This window comes from Larus michahellis, chromosome 15 (genome assembly GCF_964199755.1).
Source record: "Larus michahellis chromosome 15, bLarMic1.1, whole genome shotgun sequence".
In the NCBI taxonomy this organism is placed as follows: domain Eukaryota; kingdom Metazoa; phylum Chordata; class Aves; order Charadriiformes; family Laridae; genus Larus; species Larus michahellis.
The window spans coordinates 1,278,827-1,303,484 of NC_133910.1; the positions used below are offsets into that span (position 1 = coordinate 1,278,827).

At 44.1% G+C, this 24,658-nt stretch overlaps 1 protein-coding gene across 6 annotated transcripts; it reads right to left on the minus strand.

Moving 5' to 3' along the window:
* Positions 1–765: 765 nt before the first annotated feature.
* LOC141751563 (ankyrin repeat and MYND domain-containing protein 1-like) lies at positions 766–24,658 on the minus strand. Of its 6 annotated transcripts, none has more exons than XM_074608616.1 (17): positions 24,076–24,570; positions 22,817–22,963; positions 18,700–19,136; positions 17,506–17,722; positions 16,562–16,726; positions 15,443–15,501; positions 13,866–14,043; positions 13,254–13,394; positions 10,787–10,957; positions 9,980–10,087; positions 9,378–9,467; positions 8,029–8,160; positions 7,074–7,187; positions 4,705–4,870; positions 3,752–3,818; positions 3,019–3,173; positions 766–1,289 (listed from the first exon to the last, which is right to left on the minus strand). In XM_074608616.1, exons 1-17 carry the CDS (start codon positions 24,196–24,198, stop codon positions 1,123–1,125), a joined length of 2,637 nt encoding a protein of 878 aa, XP_074464717.1. In that variant the 5' UTR covers positions 24,199–24,570; the 3' UTR covers positions 766–1,122. The 6 variants fall into 6 exon arrangements, 5 of the variants coding, with proteins under 5 accessions (XP_074464717.1, XP_074464722.1, XP_074464721.1 ...); XM_074608621.1 differs by having other exon boundaries at positions 18,700–18,847; positions 24,076–24,210; XM_074608620.1 differs by having other exon boundaries at positions 18,700–18,991; positions 24,076–24,210.

Consider the following 24,658-nt stretch of genomic DNA (forward strand, 5'->3'; position numbering starts at 1 on the left):
TGTCAGCCACCCCCCCAGCTTTGTGTCATCAGCAAACTTTAATGGCGTATAAACTTCTAACTCCTTCTGTTTGCTCCTCATACTGAGCGCATTAGTGTACAGGTACTTCAGAAAGGTGCAACACAGTCATGCTGGTGTCCCAAGAAAAGATGAGAACTTCCCTCATGATGTCCTCTCAGCACTTCCTTATTCGTGGGTGGGCCCCATTCTGCCCTGTTCTCTTGATTGATTTTGAGGACTATTAAACACACCACTCCGCACCTTTGCTTGCCAGACCAGTCCACCACTTCCTCACTTGAATGTGGGTCATCACCTCCCTCCTGTCCTATTCCTAGTCTCCTCAGGTTGGCCAGCCTGTTAGAAAAGATGGGGTTTTTACCTGCCTTTGTCAGGGGGATTCTATCCCTCCCTACCAGTCCTGTCCTTGACCCCTAAAGAGGGTCCTGTGGTTTTAAAGTCAAACCATTGTCAGTGATGAACCTCGAGATCCATCTGCTCCTCCTTCTGCCTTTCCACTTCAGCAGCAGGATCAAGGAGAAAATCATGTGGGCCTCCCTGACCTTAACCCTCACCCCTAGAGCCATGTAGTCACTCTTGACATGCTCAGAGACTCTCCTGGCAGGATTGTCCGTACCCATGTGGCTAACATCAAGGAGTAATAGTCTAAGGGCTGAACAGTCCACAGCAACTTCTCCTCAGGATCCCAGATCTACCCCCTCCATGAAGCAACAAACCTCCCTAGAGAGCAAGTCCAGTTGCCAAATGGGCCCTCTGTTCTCCTTAGGAGGAAGTATTTTTAATGAAGTTTAATAATGGGCAATATTGGTTTACATGTACATATACACACACCCCATTAAACCATTAAAACCAATGTGAAGACTATAATTCAAATTGCAAACATTTACTTAAATACATAACTTGTATCAACCCCCACACACTGGGTTTTGATGGTATTATCATCCTTGAGCTCATAGGCAGTACCTTAGAATGATGTTTTGACTTTACTTTCTCAAAACATGTCCAATTAGATCACTTTTAATCTTAGTGGAAGTGGGGTACAAGGCAGAAAGTACAGTGATATTAAAACTTGTCCACACAATAGTAGGAGTGACTTGAAACAAGTCAGTCATTCTTCCCGTGATGCTCTTGTCCGCCAATCCCCACTTTACTCCTTCTTCCACCTCTCCTTTCATCTTTTCCTTCTCTTCCATTTTCCCCCTTTTTGCCAGTGACGTTCTTTTTGCATCCTGCACCGCTTGCACGCTGAGCTGCTCCACCTGTACTCTTCTCTGAAAAAAACAAAAACAAAAAAATAAACCCAGCCATATTTCTTTGGGTGACCTTCAGTTTCTCTGGAACAATAAACTGGAAGCAGGTACAAGACTTGAGGAAGCTCCCATTTTGTAATAGTTCATGAAATGTGATGTGAAGAGGCACAGCTCTCGGGTAGCCATGGCTACCTGCTCACCTACCTACAAACTTCCTGGCAAACAATGACCACGCATGGGAGTGCAAATGATACTTGTCTCTTCTAGTAAACATATCTGAGAATGCATTAATCCTGCCATTAATACTGAGTATTACTTCAGGACTCGGTTAAACATTGAGAGTTTTGCTCAGAAGGCACAAAATAAATGCTAATCGCGTTGCCCTACAGTGAAAAGCCCAGGAATCGGGAAACAGGGCGGAGGGCATCAGAGGCTCTCAGAGCAACAGACTGAATTGCTCAAACTGGTCTGAGTTAGGGAATTTCAGGTTATTAAGGACAACCACGGGAGAGAAAAAAAGAAACAAAACAAAGGAACAAACAAAAGCCTTTCTACCTGAAAATTAATTAGAAAGGAAGACACTGCTGAAGAAGAAGTTTGTTTATTGCTGAGAAACAGTCTGTCTACAGGAAGACATTCAGACTTGTTCTGAACTGAATCCACTGAATCTGAATTGAATGAAATTTGGCACTTGCCATACAGGAGATGTATGGTACAAAAAGCAGTAACTTATATAATTACTAGTTAACGTCCCAGCACTCCCAGCTGTATCCCTAATACATTACATTTTTAAAGACAAGGTAGTAAAATTCAGCTTTCTAAATCAATGTAATTTTTCTTCCTGTTTAAGTCCTCCAGTGTACAGCTGCCATATTACCCACCATTTGTCCTTGTAGTTTGATGTCTATTCTATTCTATTCTATTCTATTCTATTCTATTCTATTCTATTCTATTCTATTCTATTCTAATAATTTGATCCTATTCAGAGCCCATACTGGTAAGCAGGTATGTTTGATATAACTTACCGCCAGTGGGACAGACCAGCCCCAACACACGGGATTTTACATGGACTGAGATTTAAAAATCTCATCCCAGGCGGTCACTAAAAGGCAGATCAATCACAGAACTTCTGTGAATACAGCAGTTCTGTATTCATCTTCACATTTGCAGATTTCTCATGCATCTGATATAATTAAAATAGTGTAATTTCTACCACGGTAGTCTTCTACTGCTATGTAGCATGTGGGGTGTGTAATGTGGCCTCGTTTTTATCAGCACAAGTGTGTCTTACAAGAACCACAGTAGTGTGGTATCAACAATTCCACGCATAAGAGTCAGGAATCTCATTGATTTCTCTTCAAATTTACAGATAGAGGTGATTAAGAGGTAGAGTTTGTATGGAAAGCTCCACTCTGCCTAGCTTATTAGATCTATTTTGGTCCGTCAGCCTGGAAAGTTGTCTACTGATGTCCACAGTAGCTAACCTTGGTCTTAGAGAAAGTTATTTCCTTTGCTCTGTGCTCACCTTAAAGATTCTTCTCTCTTGAAACTGAGAGTAATGGCACAGTAGCAGCTCTCTCAAAGCTGGCAGGTTTGCAAAAAACACAACTATTAAAGTGAATCAACCGAACCTTTTTATTTAAATTCCTTCATAAAACACATTTTACTGGTCCATTACAAGGCAGACATACCCGTGTCAGTACACACGCACAAACCACTGTACTCGTCTAGTAACGACAGTCAGACTTACCCAGCAATCCCAAGCACTCCTGCCTGTGCCGCTCGTTCCAGGATTTCTTTCTGCAGGTCTCGCTGCAAGTGAAGACTTGATGACAGCGCGTGCAAGGTGACAGCTGAACGCTAACTGACCGTCCGCACTGATAGCAGTATTTAAAGAACGGTAATCTAGAACAAAGGTAGTTGTAAAATGAAAGCACGTTACTGTTTGTTTAGGGGTTTCCTCAAGCTGACAGCATGTTTTCAGACAGCAGTAAAACTAAATCAACAGGGCTACAATGTAGAAATAATGTCCAACGGTAATGTCCAACAATAAAGAAACAGCTGACTCTGCAGCTTGTCACCGGAGTCTGCGGGGAACAGACTGCACGCCAGCTGCAAAGCCAGCCCCCAGAAACAGCCCTCAGAAAAGCCAAGTGTCCTAGCGAGAAACACGGCCAAGTCTTCACCAAACCCACAGCCGCATCCTGCCCTGCACTCTAAGGTACTGACGTCATTAATTGGTTTAAAACACAAGGACGTGCTGCCTCCCACAAGAAAACTGAATATTATGCAGATTCTTGGGGTAAAGTCTGAAGCTGAAAAGGAGTGATGTGATAAAAGCAGAGAAAAAAGCTAACTACAGAGCAGACAGGAAAATTAGAAAGGAGAAAAATGGCAGTGCGACAAGAGTTTTGGTGAGGAAAAGAAAGCAGGGCACAGGACTTTTGAGAACAGTTGATACTGCTGCAGTATCTCCGCCCTACCTCACTTCTTCCACACGATGGCTTCCTCCTTTCTTCTTTGAAACGCGCGTAGGAACGGCTGAACCCACTACACGAACAAAAGGGGGACGGGGGAAACCAAAAAATCAGCATTCTGACTTGAGAATTAGAGCACTAGTCACAAAATCCATCTTCATTAAAAATTTGCTCATCTCTGTCTGCATAAAATTTGAAGATACATAATAAAATGCATCTTCCATCAACAAGCTTCAGAAGCAAAGAAAAAAGCAGCCAAGTTGCTACGTCACAGGAAGAAACCACCCAGGTAATTTACTCTTCCTTCCTGCTTGTGACAAGCCACAGAGTCACAGGTTATGCTGAAGTGCAAAGGTAACAATCTGATATTCAGCATTCACTCCCCCAGCGTGGGACATCTTCTGCCCCTAAGACTGGTATTCGGAGACCTACATTCCACACTGGAGGACTACTGAAGATGCAACTTAAATAATCTCTGTTTGTTCCTTGTGGATGCTCTAATAGCAAAAGAGCACTGATACTCTTTAGTATCAGTCTTAGGGAGTCTTAGGAACAGACCCGAGAGTAAGTTGCCATAAGGAATGAAGATATGCCACATGTCCACGGTCACCATTGCATGCACCCTGTTCGCTGCACTGAATTCCAAGGAATTCCAAGGTTCTCCCGTGGAAGAGGAGCAAGCTCCCTCAATCACTTCTTAACACGTGGTAACAGATCTTGTACAGGGATTCACCAGGAAGCAGCTGACAGGCACTGAACTCATATCCAAATTTTCTTCACAATGCCTTGTCCATTCTTTAATGTTTGTAGAACCCCTACATCTCCTTACCAAACATGTAGGAGCAGTTTTATTAGAAGTTACCCTTTCAGACAGTAACACTGGAATTATAACAATAAATTCCCCTTCACACCAGGTGATGCTACCCTTAATCCTGAACTACTTTTAGGCTTGAACTAACATTTCTTGGATCTTCTCAGCTCTTCTTGATCCCACTCCTTCTCTTTCAGGATGACACGCTCACGGAGCTTCGCTGTAATGTGTTCCAGCAGAGACTGGCATGTTTGAAAAAGTTCCTGCTCAGATGCTGACAATATGTGGTATGGTGTGTGAGCAATTCTCCTGTCCTGCAACATACCATGAGTTAATCCACTAGTGTATGCGAACACTAACACACAAGTGTTTCAGAGTTAAAGCGAACCCGTTCCAAAAGCACAGCGTCGTCCCTGCTGGATCCTGGCTTGGAGCTCAGTCTGTGATATGAGACACAGGACATCTCCAGGTTAGACATTCTAGTTGTTCCAGTTATCAGTTTGGTGAGCGCTCAACAAGTTAACTAAAACCATTTTCAACTGTTTCTTCAAGGGGGAATCATAGAATGACACAATAGTTAGGGCTGGAAGTGACATTTAAAGGCCATCTAGTCCAACCCCCCTGCAGTGAGCAGCGACATCTTCAACTCGATCAGGTTGCTCAGAGCCTCATCCAGCCTGGCCTTGAACGTCTCCAGGGGTGGGGCCTCCACCCCCTCTCTGGGCAACCTGGGACAGGGGCTCACCACCATCAGCATAAAACATTTCCTCCTTATATCTAGTCTAAATCTTCCCTCTTTTAGTTTAAAACCATTACTCCTTGTCCTCTCGCAACAGGCCCTGCTAAAAACTTTGTCCCCATCTTTCTCACAAGCCCCCTTTAGGGACCGAAAGGCTGCAATAAGGTCTCCCCGGAGCCTTCTCTTCTCCAGGCTGAACCCCCCCAGCTCTCTCAGCCTGTCCTCCCAGCAGAGGGGCTCCAGCCCTCCCAGCATCTCCGGGGCCTCCTCTGGCCCCGCTCCAGCAGCTCCGTGTCCTTCTGCTGTCGGTGCCCCAGCGCTGGAGGCAGCACTGCAGGGGGGTCTCCCAGAGCGGAGCAGAGGGGCAGAATCCCCCCCTCGCCCTGCTGCCCACGCTGCTGGGGATGAGCCCAGGCTGGGGGGCGTTTCTGGGCGGCCAGCGCACGTTGCTGGGTCATGTGCAGGCTTTTTATCCACCAACAGCCCCAAGCCCTCTCAGCAGGGCTGCTCTCCATCCTCTCATCCCCCAGCCTGTGCTGATACTGGGGGTTGCCCTGACGCCAGTGCAGAACCTTGCACTTGGAAGCTGCCCTCATCTTGCAGAGCTCCTCTCCGAGCACTTCTGGAAGCATCAAAAAGTTTCTTGGAAATGAAAAAGACAGCTAGAGGTCAGCTAGAGGGCACTGGTTGTCCACTAGTATGTTCAAGTCCCCATACTGCTTCCCTGTAGCAAGTGCCAGCAAGGAAAGGATAGACAAAAGTCCAGAGCAGGGCAGGGAGGTAAGGTACCTGGCATATGGTGATTAAGTTGGAGCTGTGATTACAGCTATAAATTGTTTAATTTCTTTTCCTGTTCGAGGATCAGCTGCGATTGCAAGCAAAGAAATCACAATTTAATGTCTACATAGAACGTTGGTGTCGGATGCAAAAACCCCCGTCAGCTCTAAGCAGGCTGCCCCAGGAGCAAGGTGAACTATTACTTTTGTTCTTTTCAGAACAACTACTGTTTATGTTCCAGAGGCAAGCAATCGACTTATCACTTAAGCTTTCTTGTTAATAAGAAAGCTATAAAAAAAATATCTTATATTAGTTCTAATCAAGACCGTCTCAGAACTTTTAAATGTTTTTTTAAACAAATATATCCAGTAAAAAGCATCAGGTAGAAATTTATTAGTTATACTTCACAGTAAGACTCTTTTTATAAGGGATTGATACATGATTAAGGATTACTTTAGTAAATCCATTTATGTAAATATGTATTTTTGTTATTTTAACATAACATATAATACATATTGTAATGTATTTTAATTTTAAATGTTATTTAAGTATGTATTTTATTTAGGAAATACATTCTTTTAAAGTTTGATCAATAATGTCATATCATAGCTTACAACACATCCAAAATTACCGTAATATATAACCCGTAGTAACTTCTCCTCATTTGATTGTAGCCTCACGGAAACACGTATTACTTTTGGGTTTAATTCCTGGGTTTAAGATTACGATTAACTCTTTCCAATCCAATTATGAATGGAATCTTACTGTAATATGTGACAGCAAGGATTGCCTTCACAGGCCAAACTACCAGAGGTACTCAGACTTCAAGTGATTCATGTTTCATTTGGTGCTGAACTGTCTCACAACAAATGAAGGGAAAAAGTAAATCTCTGTGAAAGTTTCTGAAGAAGGCCCTAGACAATTCATACGGACACAACAGGCCATGCACGTGAGCGGACGCAAATGCACAGTACTTTCAGATATTGGAAATGAAGTCATACCTGATTATATTTATAATAGGCATAGTCAACAGCTGTTCCCACAGCTTTTCTTTGTCCTTCTCTAAGAGTAACTGGTGCAAGGATATCTGCACCAGCTTCAAGCAGCTTATCAACCTGAAGAAGGCAAATCATTACACATCCGAGCAAAAAGAAAAGCTTCCCACAAAATTGCATTCACTCCACAGCTAAAGAAACAGGACTGAGCATCGGAGCTTCACCTCTATTTGTGAGACTATTTTGTGCCCCAAACCATGCATTTCTTCTGCCCCTTTACAGATAATGATGAATTGTCAAATCTAAATGTGTTTTTTTAAATAAAACCTTCTTGCAGGCAATTGCTATTTGTTTCTGGATATCTCACAATCTTGCAGCAACAAATGAAGCAGGGACAACTAGTGAGGGAGGGGGAAGGAGAGAACCCACCCGGGGGAATTGCCTCTGCTCCCAGGCCCCTCAGCTGCAGCCCTCCTCACCCCCACTCTGGATGAGATCAGCCCCGTGCTCCCTGGGATGAGGAGAAAAACTCCAACTTTCACAAGGCCAAATGCTGCCATAGATGAGAAAGTGGAGTCATCACAAGTGGTACTGACCACTTTACAATAACAACCAAATACAACGCATCTCTCTTCATGCGGGTGCTGGTTGTGTTTATAAACAAGGTGAACTGTCAGATTTGACAGAGCTGCGGGTGCTACGACCACCCCATTTGACTGGTTTTCCTCTTCTACGCAAAGAGGTTATCATCCTCTTTTCTCAAACATGAAAAGTAATTTCCACACAAACGCCCTGTGCCTCAGGACAGAAACAAACAGTATTAGGAACAGAAACAAATTAATTGTTTTGGAAAAAAAAAAATCAGCTTACCCTTAAAAAGAAAGGGGACTCAATGTACCTGACAAAAATCAGCTTTCCCAAGTTTAAAGAAAAAACAACAAACACACAAATGTTATCTTACCAAAGCAATCCTCTGTGCTGTCGTTCTCTGCTGTTCATATGCCGTACTGACAGCTGCACAGAGGGCACTTCTTACTGTCCCACTTAATGGTAGATTTGGGTCAGCCCCATGTTTGAGGAGTTCAACCACTGCCTGCAAACGTGCATACGCAACTGGGACAAGTTAGTGACTGGAGAAGCCATTACTGACAGTTCTACAGGAGAAAAGTGAGACCCTAGCCAGGTCAGTCAAGCCCCTAAAGCTTTACGGTATTTACCACCGCACACCTGGAGTACCTGCTGGTATCTGTCATGGCTTCAGTAGCACACACAAATTTAGTCCAGCAGACAGTAGTTTTCACTTCTTTTAGCCTGAATCGTAATGTCACCATGGAATACTCTACCAAACAACAGTATCAAATACATGAGAGGCTAGCTTTAAAAATCACCTGGTCTGATTCACAAAGTGTATTTTTAAAAAAAAAAAATGCTTTACCACAAAGATAAGGATTGGATAGGTTGATCACTTACAAACTATTAGATCATTACTTCATCGGACGTTAGCCTCTGAGAAGGTGGGAGAATCAGCAGAAGTTGTTGGATATGGGACTTTCATTCAAAATCATGAAGTTTGTATTTTTGTGTTGCAAGAAAGCACTTTTGCCCAGAAAAATACCAGAACTGTCTTAAAAATGATGAAGACAGTGTAAAGAAAAAGGTTCTGTTTCAAACACTTCAGAGAATCTATTTTATGTTGTATGCAGTTGTACACACTTCTATTATAACCTCTTCCATAGTCCACACTCTAGCTCCACATTATATTGCATCCAGTTTTATTTTTATAGGTATTTGATACCCTTCCAACCTTTCCAGCGAAAGGAATGTAGTTAAGGAATAACAACATACAGCAGATATTTTCTATTATGTTCTACCATTTATCCTATGTAAAGTATAAATTTTGTAGTGACAGAACAAAAGGTCGAATGCCGATTTCATCAAAAATACTGAAAAGGGTTTCCCCTTAGCTGCCCTCATGGCTGTGTTTCCAAGGGAATGCTTCTCTGGATTACTTGTGTGCTTTTGTACTGGAGAAAAATAAACAGGGGAGCAGAAATCACGCTCCAACCCTGCCTCTTTCAGCTTACCTGAGCTGCTAGGCTCCAGTCAGTCACACTTGTCCCCCTACAAGTGTTCCTGCCACGGCCTTGTGTGCTGGCCACACAACACCTGAGCTCCACGGGGAGCCAGCGTGCCACGCTCACCCCATCACTCTCCTGCCTTGCTTTCCACAAAGAAGATGAGCAGGAGCCTGGACACACCGAGCTCTATTCAAAGAGCGGTAGAGCACTGCAGACACATCTGCTTCGTCACCTGCTTTGGCTGCATATCTTCTCTTGCACCGTCCCGACTGCTGTGGACTTGCTTTTGGGGGCCCAGTGTGGGCAGAAGGGACTCCATTCCCTGCTCGGGAAGACAGCTAACTTAACACACTGAATTCCAAGGTGTGAACTTTAAGCCTCATCTGTGGAGCGCTAAGCTTCATTACAAGCAAATCCTTTCTAAGACTGATCATCAATCTTTTCACAGAACAGCATCCTTCTTACCATCAGTGGCTACACTTTTGTCTTAGACGCAGAAGGAAGTGTTTTGGATTGCTCTGGGCAGGGAGGCAGCCTGTAAGAGAACTGAACGTTCTTGTGATTTGTAAAATGAACGCAGTTCTCCGAATGCTAGTCCCTTCTGCATCCTACCCAAATATTTCTGGCTACGTCATACTATAGTCCTTTAGGACTCCTCTAGTTCGGCTCATGATACATCCATAGGTTTGAAAGAAAAATAAAAACTTTATTATTTTCACTGAAAATGTATGATTGCAAGCACCACTCATTATGTAGTTTGGCTACCATCAGAGAAAGCAGACGTGAATGGAGAAGTACACCCCAAAAAAAATGAAGGCATTTAAAGATGCTCACCAAGTCATTCCCACTGGCAATTGCTAAGGAAAGTGGTGAATGGCCATTCCACAATGTGTTTGGATTTGCCTGATGCATTAAAAGGAGGCGGATAACATCTCTGGCATGCTTTATAGGCAAGTGCAGAGGGAAAAGGCAAAATTAGATCATAATAAAGTTAACTTTTTAATATTGAATAATAATAGTATAATTAATAAAATGAGCAGCATAAAACACATTCAAACCTTTCACCTAAACTATGATGTTATAGACAAATACACCTCCACTGTCTCCTGACTGAGAACACCAAGCACAGTGGTGGTGTACATGAAACCTCTTCACAACCAGATTATCAAATCTCATTAATCCCGCCACCAGAAGGAACGTGCAGGTTTGCTTCTGAAGGAGGAGGTCTCCTCTCTCAAATACCTTTCTCCAACTGTATGCATCCCAAATCTGATAGAAGAATGTTACCGTAGTAGAAAATCAAATCCACAGAGGTTAGTGCATGCCAAAACTAAGACTGTCCAATTTCAAATTGGCTGTGTGAATGATTAAGTTAAAAGCCAATTAACCAATGGAAACTTGACTAAAGGGGTTTCTCTTGTCAAACAGAACTCTGAAGATTTAAGAAATACTTTTTTTTCCTCAAGTGCTAATAGATCTTTAATCAGTACAACACTAATAATCCAGTAGAAAAGTAGTTTATTCCTGGTATTCAATCAGCTTCTTATAGAGGGACAAAACATCTTCACTGCCGAGTTATGTCATTTGAGATTAGCGTAGAACTGCTCCCTACGAGCAGAGCCTCAGATGCTATGCTCTTACCTCACTGTTATCCTGTCTTTCACATGCAATATGCAACGCACTCCTTCCACCTTCCTCAGGGACAGGGCCACTATAGGAGGAAGAGTACCCTTGTGGTGGTCCTGCTTCGTTTTTCAGTTGCAAAGTGACACCACCTGTCAAACTGGCTTCTCTGGCTTGATGCTGAGGAATCTAAGTGAAATGATGTGCACATTTACAACATAGCTTAAAGACAAGTTAACAAAAAATAAACTTGCCTGGTCACCCATTGGTCTGGGTCTCAATCATGGACAAGACTTGTTCAGCCCCCCAAAAACAACAGCCACCCTTTTTCTACTTTCATCTCTACATTCAGGTCTCATCTGCTAGACTGCTTTCGCACTGCACACTACGAAGTTTAATAAAACCACTGGAGAAGTCCAGGGAAGGCAAATTTGAGAGATATATGTTAATAACTTCTACTGGGCCACATGATACAGTGTAGGGAGCGGGGGGAAGAAGCACGCTTTCAGGCACAAAGGGCCTGCCTTGAGTCAAGCTCATTCACATGTCATTCATTTAAGGTCTATGAATGTAGAGTCACCAGATCAATATAAAAACCAAAAGTGATATTTGAGAAAGTAAATCTTGCCTACACTGTGTCTGGGTGTTCTGTAACTAAGTACTGTTGATAAATAAGTATAACGTTCTCCTGTTTACTACTTAAGGACAACGTACTAAAATACAAACTGACAAAGCCATCTAAATCTCCCTGTCCTGCAGACATTCACCTTAGTCCTTGTCACGACGGGATAAATTCTATCAGGCTAGTTACATAAGCCAACTCCTTTTTTAAATGATTGGGACCTGACGGTGTGCCAGGGAGCTGGCCAATGTCATTGCAAGGCCAGTCTGGTTACCTCTGAATGGTCAGGGTGAGCAGGGGGGGGGGAGGTTTCTGAGGAATTTCTTTGCATTTCTGGCAAAATGGAAGGAAGAACCAGGGAACTACAAGCTGGTCAGCCTATGATGGAAAAATCTTCTGAGAAGCCATTTCCGGACACACTATAGATAAGCAGGTGAGTGGAAGCAGTCAGCATGTATTTGCAAAGGAGAAATCACGCCAGACAAACATGATAGCCTTCTACAATAAGATGATCAGCTTGGTGAAAGACAGGGAAAGCAGTGAATGTTGTTTACCTTGACTTCAGCCAGGCTTTCAGCACTGTCTCCCATAACATCCTCCTAGACAAGCTGGACAAGTACGGACCAGACAAATGGGCAGTGAGGTGGATCAGCAGCACTAAGTCCAGCTGTGCTATAGCCCAGGGGCAGATACGAGGGCCAATACTATTTAACATCTTCATTAACGCCCTCAACGGTGGGACAGAGTGCACCGTCAGCAAATACACAGATGATACAAAACTGGGAAGAGTACTTTAATGCACCACACAGTTGTGCTGATTTTCAGAGGGACCTGGACAGGCTGGAGAATTGGGTAGAGAGGAATCTTATTAAATTCAACAAAGGAAATTGTCTTATTCCTCCCCTGCACCTGGGGAGGAATAACTCCGGGCATCAGTACACACTGGGGGCTGGCCACACAGAAAAAAACCTTTTAGAACAGGACCTGGAGGTCTTGGTAGGCAAGCTGAACATGGGCCTGCAGTGCGCACCTGCAGCAAATAAGGTCAACAGCATCCTGGGCTGCGTTAGGAAAAGCGTTGCCACTGGAACAGGTTACCCAGAGACATTGTGGAGTCCACACCCTTGGAGATGCCCAAAACCCAACTGGACTAGACCCTGAGCAACCTGCTATAACTGATCCTGCTTTGAGCAGGGTTATTATTCTACATGATCTTCAGAGGTCACTTCAAGTATTTCAGCTGTTCTGTGACTACAGGATTTTGTTACTGAAACTTAAAGTAATTTCTCAGGTAACAAATGCCAGAGAAGGCACGTATTGCTGGTATAGTTCCGTCAGCAGTAGAGAATTATCATCAAAATTGGTAACTCTAAACTAAAAAGCGCTATACTACCAAAAAAGTCTACTGCTAAACTGGCCTTCTGCAGGAGGCACAGAGAACGCCACAGGAATCTAGCAGAGACAGCCTGGGTTCAAGGAAAAGAGAAATAAGGAAAGAAAAGAAATATTAGGCCAGTTCCATGGAGATGAAACAAGCAAGTCCCATCACAGACATATCTCTTTCTGTAGTCGTATCTTCAGGCTTTTGTACTGGACTACACACAAGAGCCTTCTAAACTCTGCTTTATATATTGCATGATAGCAAAATGTTCTGGGGCGCCAAAAACAGAAGGATATGTTTACTGCAACCCAATACTATAGAACACAAGTGGCTTTTTGCTTGTTTTTTTTTTAAGGTTCTTTCAGGGAAATGCAAAGATTTCACTGTGAAATCAAGCAGGCAGGAACCTCAACTGCCTGCTTAGGTCCCACGCAATCTGAATTTCAACAGCTGAAAGAAGATGAGCTGAAAAAGCAACATACCTTGTCTGGACCATATGTCTCGTTTCCATCTTCCGCCCTTGCATTAAGATCTGGGGCAGAATGCAGGAGGTATCGTGTTATCCGGACCCCTTCCTCCCCAGGAACTGAGGCAGCTATGTGGAGAGGAGTTAACCCCCCTAGCTGAAAAAACAAACATAGCATTAAGACTCCTGTTTATCACAAGCAGCACTTCAACAGCGCTAAATATTTTTTCAAAGAATCCAAGCTCACTCTTCCCACATGCTGTGTCTCACAAACAGCCACCATAAACCCAGAGCCTGGAGTTATAGGACTGTGGAACACTAAAGGTCTCAGACACTAAGCTTACTAAATATCACAACAGCTATTACCAATTTGAGGAGCAGCTTCGCAAGTACTTCCCAGCCACTCACAAACTTGGCAACCAGGAAATATAATGATAAAACACTTGGAGAGTAAGGAGCTTTGAGTTCTTTCTATGAAAAAAAAAATATCTTTGAACAGGATAATCGCTTTAAACAGTTTTCTGGCCGTTCTAAAGGTGATTCTGACATGCAGGATATTTTACAGTAGGACACTGAAGCTTCAGTATGCATCTACAATCCCACATTATGAGTTATAATCCAGTAAAACCTTGGGTGGAAGCCGCACATCAGCCCTGGCTCCCCTTTCTAAGAGGAGTTTCACTGCTTCTGCATCTGCAGCTTTAACAGCAAAGAACAGAAGGTGTGGTGGGACCCAGGGCGCATTGGGATCTGCACCTCGACGAAGCAGCAGCTGGATTGTTTCCCATCTCTTCTGTCGTCTAGAACTGACATGAAAAATACCAGAATAACGTATTAGCACCTTCCAAGAAAACTCTAAAAGCTAGTGGACTAAAATGACTCCCACGTAATAGACATGAAAACTGTCACTTAGCAGAGGGAAGACATGGCAGTCTCTAGGGCCACATCAAACTGCCCTACACCACCCAGGCAACAACAGGGGACAGCACTGCCAGTGTTTCTCAGCCCTCTAAACTAAAGGAGTAGCATGCAAAGCAGTCCCTGCGGTCATGAAAAGACCCAGTGTGGGAAACAGACAGGCAAAGCCAGGCAAGGTTCTCTGCATCTCCACCAGTCGCTCACCTATGACTTGTAAACATTTGATCTTAGACTTGTTTAATGAAAGACACAGACTCCTCCTTCCTGCCATCGAAGACTCCTTGGAAAGTTCCTTCCTCAATCACACCTCATTCATCCATCCCAAGAAAACAAAGGTACGGTGTTCCCCTTAAACAAAAGCTGGGACAGGAGCTATGCTAGACTAGGACAGTATATTTCAGGTGCCATCTACATTTCCATGGAGCCAAACAATCCACACACACACACACAAAAGAAATCTGATGCTACCAAAGGAAAAAGAAAAAAAAAAGGGCAAACGGCACTTGGAAATCACCCAGAAACTCCATCATCACAAAGTGTTCTCAACAGAGACTCATCTTTTCAGGCATGGTATTAACTCAGCTTTACCCACAATGGATCTTTATATTCCAATGAACAACATGCAATATGCACAATATTTCAGACAAGAAGAATCATGGGAGGTGGGAGGATGTGCCACAAAAGTAACATGTAAGGGGATGAAGGCCAGAAAGCCAACCAGGAAATTTCAGTTTGCGGGTTTTAAGATATCAAAATTACCTAGGCTGCCATATAGCCCAACACAAAAATTTCATCATCTTTGGTGACTGCTCTGTAAGCAAAGCAAAAAGCAAAGTGTGGCCCTTTCAAAGATCCACAAAGGGTTGACGCTGCTGAACAGACACTTGCAGAAAACAACTAACAAGTTCACATGTAGTCAAGATTTCAAGAAATTAAATTAATATATTCTCCCTCCTTACGTCTACACTACACTCCAAGTGTCCATTGCACATTTAGCAGCTTTTCACACTCCGCTAACATGAAATCTTATCTTGTTCAAGCATGACGTCCTTTGCTGGAACTACTTTTCAACGGGAATGTTTGCCCACTGCTGACACGAGCTACATTAGGGTGTATAAATAATGAGTGGTTTCTACTGGCAAACAAGATTTACCCAGTTAAACAAACAAAAAATATCTTTCCCTGCAATGGATGAATACCTCTGTGAAATATGTGAAATACTGTTACCTTCTTTATACAAAAGGGTTTATGAGAGTTGGTCTCCCCTTTATAGTGCATGAGACTTACTCTGAGATAATGTCTTCAGCCACACTGACTGTTTCTGAGGATTCTGATTGTTCATTCCACTTCAAGATTTTAAAAAAGAAAGAGGTTACAAAATCAAAAAAAATCTTCTTCCAATGCATGACTCAGCATATTAACAGATCAGAACAGTAACACGATACAGCACATAATACTGGATTTTTGTTAACAACTGTTAGAGAAATCATTTAGAAGTAATTTGTAACTAAGTTTAAAAAAAAAAATCTCTTAAAATAACGGAATATTCTTCTTGTTCGTTTTCCATAATGTCTAGGATATATTTAGAAGAGTTAAAAGTTTTTTTCCAGTATACATCACCTAGCTTAAAAGAAAAAAAAACCTGATGAAATAAAATAAGACACAGATTTTCAAGCTGCATACCTCATTTCCAACAGGTTTCCTCAAGGCACAGGCCACCACCTGTCTAGTCTCATATGAAAGTCTCAGCAGCACCCTCCCATTTCTAGACTCCACTGAAACATTTCAAAGACCACACAGTTCCCACACAGACCCCTTTTTTATCTGTTTTCTCGTCCTGGCTGGTGATTCCTGATACCCTTGCTTTCATTTTTTTTCCCTATTCCCATGTTTGCACTCTTACACTCTTCCTGCGTAGGAAGTTCAGAACAGGCATTTCTCTTCCAGGGATATGACTCTTCCTTTGTGAGCATTCCCCAAGGATCAGCACACTTCTGACCGTACACTTGCTTTTTACTAGCCACCTCCGTGATGCCAGGAGGATTAAGTAGTACCAGGAGAATTACCTACATCCTACTGCTCTACTTACGCTTCTGTAATTCCCATCAGCTGTCCCACTGGATCTTCATCGTGTAAAAACACCTAGCCAACACGGCTTCACATCTCTGCTATTGATACAGCATCGTATTTCAATTGCAGAGTGAGCTTGTATCTGCACTGGAGTTCAGTCCTTTGAGACAGGAGTTAGCTGTGAGCGTAGAGATTATTCTACATCCTCAGAGAGCAAAATGCATAAAAGTTCTGACTTTTTCTTAGGAGTATACACAGTAAATTTAAAAAGCAAGCTTACATCTTGAGGAAATAATACATTATGATTCTGTCATTTTAGATTAGAAGTAAACGAACCTTGTAACTGTGGAAGCGCCTCTCAGCAATATTACCCTTAAATGATTCTTCTGGATAAAAGAGAATAAAGCACATGGAGAGAGCAGATAATCCTTCATCACTACACTTATTCACATCAGCTCCGCTATCAAGAAGAAGATTGACAACATCATTATGGGAATGAACCTGTAAAGGGAAAACAACCATACTTGCACATATACGTACACACTTTTAGCTTTTGACATGGAAAGAAATGACAACACAGTTTTAAAGTAGTCATGCTCTACACTGCACAGCTAATTCAAATTTTTATTTCCCACAAAACAGAAACACAATACAGAAACATGTCTTACAGGGTTCAGAACACGTTTTTTTCAGCTAATTTTTAACTACGCGGCTTCACAGGAATTCAGTGAGGATTCATGCACGGAAAGAGATTAAAAGTGACTGAGATGGCTACAGGAGAAATACAGTGTTCTCAATCATCTAGATTTTGCTAGCCATCTACAATGAATGCGAAGTATTGAGGTAGCTGAAAAGGACCTGAAGAAAAAGGCGGGGGGGCAGGATTTCACCCCCCTCCTATAGAAATTGAAGTTGTGCATGCGTGGTTTCTAGTCACCACCACTTTTCAGCAAAAAGAAAACAATTATGTCTGAATCAGTTTTCAATTAGGGGAAAATATAATAAAGCACAGTCACATCCAAGAACATAGATCTAGTGCACTGACATTTGAAAGCATCTCTAACATTTACTGATGGGCTTCTTTTAGGTTATTTATTTCCTGTGGGGTTTGGCATGAGATCAGTCATTACAGGCACTAGTCTTGTCACACCGCTTTTCTGTTTCTCCTGTTTACTGAACGTTCCTCTCATACTATGTAATGAAACGAGAAAATTTTAATCCTGCCTACTATACCAGGAATTTTCTCATCAAGTGGTAAAGAGTTATGCTGAGAGTCTTACAGCAGCAGCAGCAAGTGCTGTGTATCCGTGTTTGTCAGCTATGTCTGGATGAGCAAGCCCATTCCTCAGAACCGCATAGACCCCATCATAGTCTCCTCTTGCCGCTTTCTGAATTAGCTGCTCTGAGGCAAGTTCCCTGGGGCCTGGAGGCCCATAAGTACTGCGGGAGCCACTGAGAATGAGGTTGACATCTGAAGTGAACTCCCCTTGACAGCGCCTAGAAAAGGAGAAAAAAGTATGGCACATTTAAACAGCTCGGCACTCTTAGACCACTATGGCAATTCAAGAAAAAAGACACCAAGAAGAAAATAAGGCCAGCTATCATTTTAAGAACTATTTCAGATAGTGTAAGCTTGCTTACATTAATGGCAGAAAGGCAAACCAGTTACTGGCAGCAGCATATAGATTTTTGCCACAGAGGAGTTAAAAAATGTCCAGCCATGAAACATCTACTAAAAAAGAAAACAAAATCTAACTACCATGTTTTTCTATGAACCAATTTATCATGCACATTCGTGACATCTGTTTAGGATTTAATTTCCATCATCTGCTTTAACTATAAAATATGTATAGGTAGCTTGTGTTCCTATCAAAAAAACAAATAAGGAAGTACTCCGTGGGGCCAACGAGCATCTCCACATACAAGTACCAAGCCACATAAAAACTGATGTGCAGTTGGCAGTTCTACTAGCTGTAGACTTGCTGCAGCATGTTTTGTATAGCCTTAAAGAACAAGAGTCAAAACAACCACAAAAAGGTATCACTGGCCAGAGTTTCAATGCTTCCAAAAATCCGGCTCTATGCATCTCCATATTTCTACCCCTACACAAGACACTACACTCTTGGAACAGGGGAGATCAGAACAGGTCTCTACAGCCCTTGCCTCCTAATTCCTTTCAAAACTGGACTTCCAGAAACTCTGACATGCTAATGAGTAATGAGACTATTTTTACAGGTGTAACCAGGATAAAATTGATGTTTCAGTAAAAGGAATAAAATTTGTGAACTGAGAGATGAATATGTTGGTTTTTTCTTGTTCTGCCAATCCTCATTGGCAACTTGTGTAACCTCAAGGCCATAAAAACCAATCTGGAGTGCAGCTTTTATCCTGCAACATCATTTTGAAAATAATGAACACTCATGGATAATAATTTCTAAAAATCCATATTTAATAAACAAATCATCAACAGTTACCTGTGCTTATAAACATGCATCTGCATTCTAACGAGTAGAGGGGTTACATTTGCAACAGGCCATGGGTCTTCCTCAGGCAGCTTTGGGGTGTTCTGAAAATACCAAGCATCACACTCTTCCAGGAAGGAGCGTGTCAAAGTAAGATGATCTGTGTTACGAGAATATGCAAAGACTCCTTCAGGAAAAATATCCTTATCATCAAACGGGAGATGTTTATAGTCTCGGAGAAACGGGTCTTCCTCAACTGAAATATACTTCTTTTGAGAACTGTCATCAATGTATCTGTAGTGTGCTGGATAATCCAAGAGAGAAAAATAACCAGGTACTTCAGTACACAGTTTAATTAGATGATTCCTGAGCCACAAACCAACGTCCTGACAGCCATCTGGATAGCTCTCAATCCCTGGTCCAAATCGCTCATCAGTTTTGTACAGCCCCTTAAGAAACAAGTAAACTCATTAGTATCAGTCAGAGACCAAACAAGTCCGGTTTCTATTTAAACTAATCTGTCTGGTTCTGGCCTTACCGGTCCACTTCCTAGTGCCAGAACAATAACTGCTGAAGCCCATCTGAACAGCAAAGTTTTCACACTCGCTTTGGTCCATTTAATAGCAAACACAAGTCTTCCAGCCCAGGAACAGTGGAAGGCCCTAAATTTAACTACAGTGGGATGTAATGTTTGGATGAAACTTCCTGATGGGCTTAGGGCCTGAGCAAGATTTTCTTTTTATTTTTATTCTGTTGTTACCTGAAATAAAAGCTCCCGAAACCAAAAGTAGTTTAGAGAGGAGATACTGCTTTATTCAATGTCTAGTGCTAGGGGGAACACCCACAAATCTAGCACACTTTACTGGGGATATTCACCCATTATTTATACACCAAAGATTCTCATAATTCGGCCTACCTAACACATAACTCCACCTAAACTTACATATTCATTAGGATGACCGAATAGTCTTTTTGCACATGCGTATCAAATTTTGCTGCATCGTCAAAACACTACTGCACAAGCGTGAGTGTTTCGGTGGTCATTTGGGTGAGAAGACCCTTCCTCACATCACCCTTTTAAGGTGTTGAGTCGTCTCAGGACAGTAAAAGTTTAGTGTAAGTTTGCCAACTTCTTGAGGATGATAAGGATGTTCCTTGAAGTAGCCCCAGCTCTGTCCTACTTGGTACAGGAGTACATACTTGACGCATAGAAGAAGCTCGAAGTGATTAACTACTTCTTGTTATCCCATCCTTGGTGATGAGCTACTTCTGGCTGTCTCCTCATTATCACTATCTGTAACATCAGCTCAGCGACTGACTATTTTCTCCCACAGTAAGAAGGTTAGCAGGAAACAAACAACAGTTTAGTTAGCACATGGTTATAAACAAAGCAGAAGCTGCCTTTGCTAACGCTGTGACCAATTTTAGATTTATTATCCAGGCTGCTACCTTTCAGGCCAGGACAGATTTATGGTTAGCTTTTCCTACCTAATCAAAACAAACACATCTGGCACACATCTACACAGACACAGAATCTGGAATGGACAGTTATTTCCTTTCTTACAATGGTAACCAAATTTAGGATATCTACAACCTTACAAGCACCACAAGACATGCCAACAGAAGGGTCTCAGTATCAAATAAAGCACTACAGGACAGGAGTTTTAGTCTTCCTATAAGGGTATCCTAGTTTGGCCATGACACTACAGTAAGTAAGGGATGAGCATTACCAAATTTACGCAGACTCATGCATGTCTGGATCGCCCATATGTGTTCTTGAACCCACCTGTTCAAGACAAGTTCAAACTAAGCTATCACAACCTCAAAATAGCTATTTGGAGCAAAAATTAGCAACTTCACATTGAGCTGTTTAGCTACAAAGATAAAGGCGCAGGAGGAAAGTGCTACCACTGGCAAGAATAAAATTCTGAGTATGGTTATGATCTGAAGCTTCTCTATTTCCCCCCTGCGCTTTAGATTATGCATCATATACCCAAATTCATTATCATATACCCAAATTAAATCTGTATATACCCTAAATCTGTAATTAGTACCACATTAACAACATGCAGCAAGAATGCTATGTTCTTGTTGATCACCCCAATGCAAAGACTGTCATGTTGTTTTTCTATATGTTTTATATTATTTGACAAATTGCAGAGCTACCCAGGGATCAGTAGGAACAGGTGGGCAGTGTTCCCCTATGCTTGGGACTTTTCAGATATACCTTCTAATGAAGAATCTCTTAGAAAACAAGATTTCCAGCTTCTACTAGCAACACCAGGTCTGAAAATGATGCAAAACAGGTAACTAGCTACCTGGACAGTTCAGACTGCTGTCCATCTCCACAGTTGCTTAAAATGCAGTATTTTTCCAGTTTCATATTGCTGGCATCCTAATATGCCTTTTGAGAGTACTAACTAACAAGATCTTCATCAAAGAAGATGACTAAATACTGAATTCTTATATGTTAGATACCAGAATAGGAAACTTTTCCAGGCATCGTTTTTTTAGTTCTGGACAGAGGGTATCACATCACAGGGCTAGAAGGAGGATCCAGGGAACTACAGGCCCATCGGTTTGACCTTGGTGCCAAGGAAGGTTATGGAGCAGATCACCTTCAGTGCCATCACATGGCACATACAGGACAACCAGGCAATCAGGCCCAGTCGCCACGGTTTATGAAAGGCAGGTCCTGCTTAACTAACCTAATCTCCTTCCATGACAAGGTGACCCACTTAGCAGATGAGGGAAAGGCTGTGGATGTTGTCTACCAAGACTTTAGAAAAGCCTTTGACATTTCCCACAGCATTCTGCAGGAGAACTGGCTGGTCATGGCTTGGATGGGCGTACGCTTTGCTGGGTAAAAAACAGCCTGGATGGCCGGGCCCAGAGAGTTCTGGTGAATGGAGTTAAATCCAGTTGGCAGCTGGTGACAAGTGGTGTTCCCCAGGGCTCAGTATTGGGGCTTGTTCTCTTTAATGTCTTCATCAACGACCTGGATGAGGGGACTGAGAGCGCCCTCAGTAAGTTTGTAGATGACACCAAGTTGGACAGGAGTGTTAATGTGCTTGAGGTTAGGAAGACTCTACAGAGGGATCTGGACAGGCTGGATCGACGGGCCAAGGCCAATGGTATGAGGTGTAGCATGACCAAGTGCCGGATCCTGCACTTGGGTCACAACAACCCCGTGCAACCGCTACAGGCTTGGGGCAGAGTGGCTGGAGAGCCGCCCGGCGGAAAAGGACCTGGGGGTGTTGCTCAACAGCCAGCTGAATACGAGCCAGCAGTGTGCCCAGGTGGCCAAGAAGGCCAACAGCATCCTGGCCTGTATCAGGAGTAGTGTGGCCAGTAGGACTAGGGATGTGATCGTCCCCCACTGGTGAGGATGCACCTCGAGTATTGTGTTCAGTTTTGGGCCCCTCACTACAAGAAAAACAACTGGAGTGTGTCCAAAAAAGAGCAACAAAGCTGGTGAGGGGTCTGTAGCACAAGTCTGATGAGGAGCGGCTGAGGGAGCTAGGGGTGTTCAGCCTGGAGAAAAGGAGGCTGAGGGGTGACCTTCTCGCTCTCTACAACTACCTGAAAGGCGGCTGTAGCCAGGTGGGGGTCGGTCTCTTCTCCCAACTAACAAGCGATAGGATGAGAGGAAATGGCCTCAAGTTGCATACGGGGCAGTTTAGATTGGGTATCAGGAAAAATTTCTTCACCGAAAGGGTTGTCAAGCATTGGAACAGGCTGCCCAGGGAAGTGGTTGAGTCACCATCCCTGGAGGTATTTAGAAGACATGTAGCCGTGGTGCTGAGGGACATGGGTTAGTGGTGGATTTGGCAGTGTTATGTTCACAGTTGGACTCAATGATCTTAAGGATCTTTTCCAGCCTAAATGATCTGATGATTCTATGATCATGTCCTTCAGTATTTCCCCATGCAAAAATTGAGTACAGCAGAAGCTAAGCTGTTGAAAAGACTGCCCTAACTCACTGGAGATCAAAGCATGACGAATTTGCTCTAAAGAACCAAAACAATAAGGGAGCTGCTTGAAAAAAACTCACAGTCAAATTTTCCTGTACTTATGCTGACTTTGAAAGGCAAGGAAATCACAGTATTAAACCAGCATTTTTCGTTACCTGAAATTTTCTGCCATCCTTCCATTCCAGGGTCCCATAGCCTTCTAAGTGGCCAAGATAAAGAGCTCCCGTGAATTTGGAACCATCAGGCCAGTAGCAAATCCCCTTCCCATGGCGCTGGTCCACGTAGAACTGTCCCACATATTTCTGTAATCCACAAAAGAGGACAAAACAAGAAGAATGATACAACTGACAGGACAGACATAAGTGAAATGCTTCCTGACTGCAACAGAGCAGGACAAACAAGGTGCAGGAAACTGACACATGAAGAGGAGGAATCTGTTACACACTTAAGATAAGACGGGGCACGGTCTCAACTTCATTTTAGTCACGGGCTTCAAAACTCAGCTGGGATTCTACTAATTCCTCTAGAAGCTCTTCCATCATGTAGCAATCAGTAGTTCACACTACTTCAGCAGATGTATCTTGGCATTCATATCCCTGGATCCACGGCCAGATGATGCAGGCTAAACCAACATCTACTCGATCGTTCAACAGCTTTCATAAAGACCTGTATGCCAATACACACCTAGCATTCTGCATTCAAAACAGAAGGGAAATCAGCAGAACCATGGAGTCCTCAATTATCAGATGCAGGTGAAGTGACTGGATTATTAAACCTTTACACACCACTTGCTTAAAAGATAAATACGACTGCTACTCCAAAACTGCCACCTTACTCTTCAGTAGAAAGCACTGACAGAATTTCACATCATAGGTAAACATAGTGCCGGACTGTATGAAAGTGGCAGATGCTAAGTCAAAAGGTTGTCCATAACCCCCTCTCTCTTCAGTGAAGAAAACCTTATCAAATCAAACTGCAGTCAAGAACTGTCAGATGAGCAGGCTGAAATTTGGTCAACTGGCATTGATTTCAGTAACAAACACTTTAAGGTGTTCACTATTTTGAAGCAAAATCAGACATTTGGAAGATATTTCATGTCTGGGAGGCAGCCCAGGCAGCCCTGCCTTTCACGACCCCTCTCCGTACACGGAGGCGATGCCGTGAGCTTCCCCCACGGAGCCCCCAGGGCACCCCCACCCAGCCCCGGCAGACGGGGCCCAGCCGGTGCCTGCGCAGCGCCGGTACCAGACGGGGGACGGGCGGGCCCCGCCGCCGGCCCCCTGCGCCCGCCGCCGCTGGAGGCCCGGCCGGGCCCGCGGGACGATCGTACTCGGGCGGCGGAGAGGAGGCGCCTCCGCCGGCCCCTCTTCCCCCGCGCCCAGGCCCGCAGCCCCGCCCTCCACCGGCGCCGTACCTCGCCGGCCCACGGCCCGCGGGACAGGCCCTGCCCGGGGCAGGAGCCGCAGCCGGCCGCCCTCGCCGCCTCTCCGCCCTCAGCCACCGGCAGACTGGAAACTCTGCCGGCGCCGACCGCCATGGTAGCCCCACCAGCAGCGCTCCCGACCCCGGCCGGTGGGATGCGAGGCCTTGCGTTGCCATGGACACCCGGGCGGGCCCGGAGCGGGGCAGGGAGCACGGCCCCCGTAGCGGCGGGGCGCGGAGAGGCCCCCGCGCGGGCACGGCTGAAGGCGGGGCGGTGCCAGAGGCCTGAGGAGCGTCCGCGGGAGGCAGAGGCCGCCGCCCAGGGGCAGGACCGCTCGCTCCCGGGGGTGGCCCCGTGGGCCGCCCGGTGGGGCCGCGGGTGGAGCCGCGAGCCCGGCCCTCCTCACCGCCTTCGGCCCCGGCCCCTCGGCCGGCCCGGGGGCTCTCCCGGGCCGCTCGCCCCGCTTTGTCCACGCTGGTATCTACCAAACCCACAGCATTTTCCCGATCGATTGATGAACTCCAAGCTCCAGGCCAGCGAGAGCAGGGCCGATCGTTATTTTAGCGTAAACGGC

Bases quoted from the DNA above. Each gene is read 5' to 3' on its own strand.
- LOC141751563 (XM_074608616.1), bottom strand. From the start codon at position 24,198: ATGGCGGTCGGCGCCGGCAGAGTTTCCAGTCTGCCGGTGGCTGAGGGC. The intron at 16,727-17,505 runs GTAAGACTCTCA...TTCCCTTTACAG, and splicing joins CAGCACTTGCTGCTGCTGCT to GTTCATTCCCATAATGATGT. The intron at 14,044-15,442 runs GTAAGTCTCATG...TTTTCATGTCAG, and splicing joins GCTGAAGACATTATCTCAGA to TTCTAGACGACAGAAGAGAT.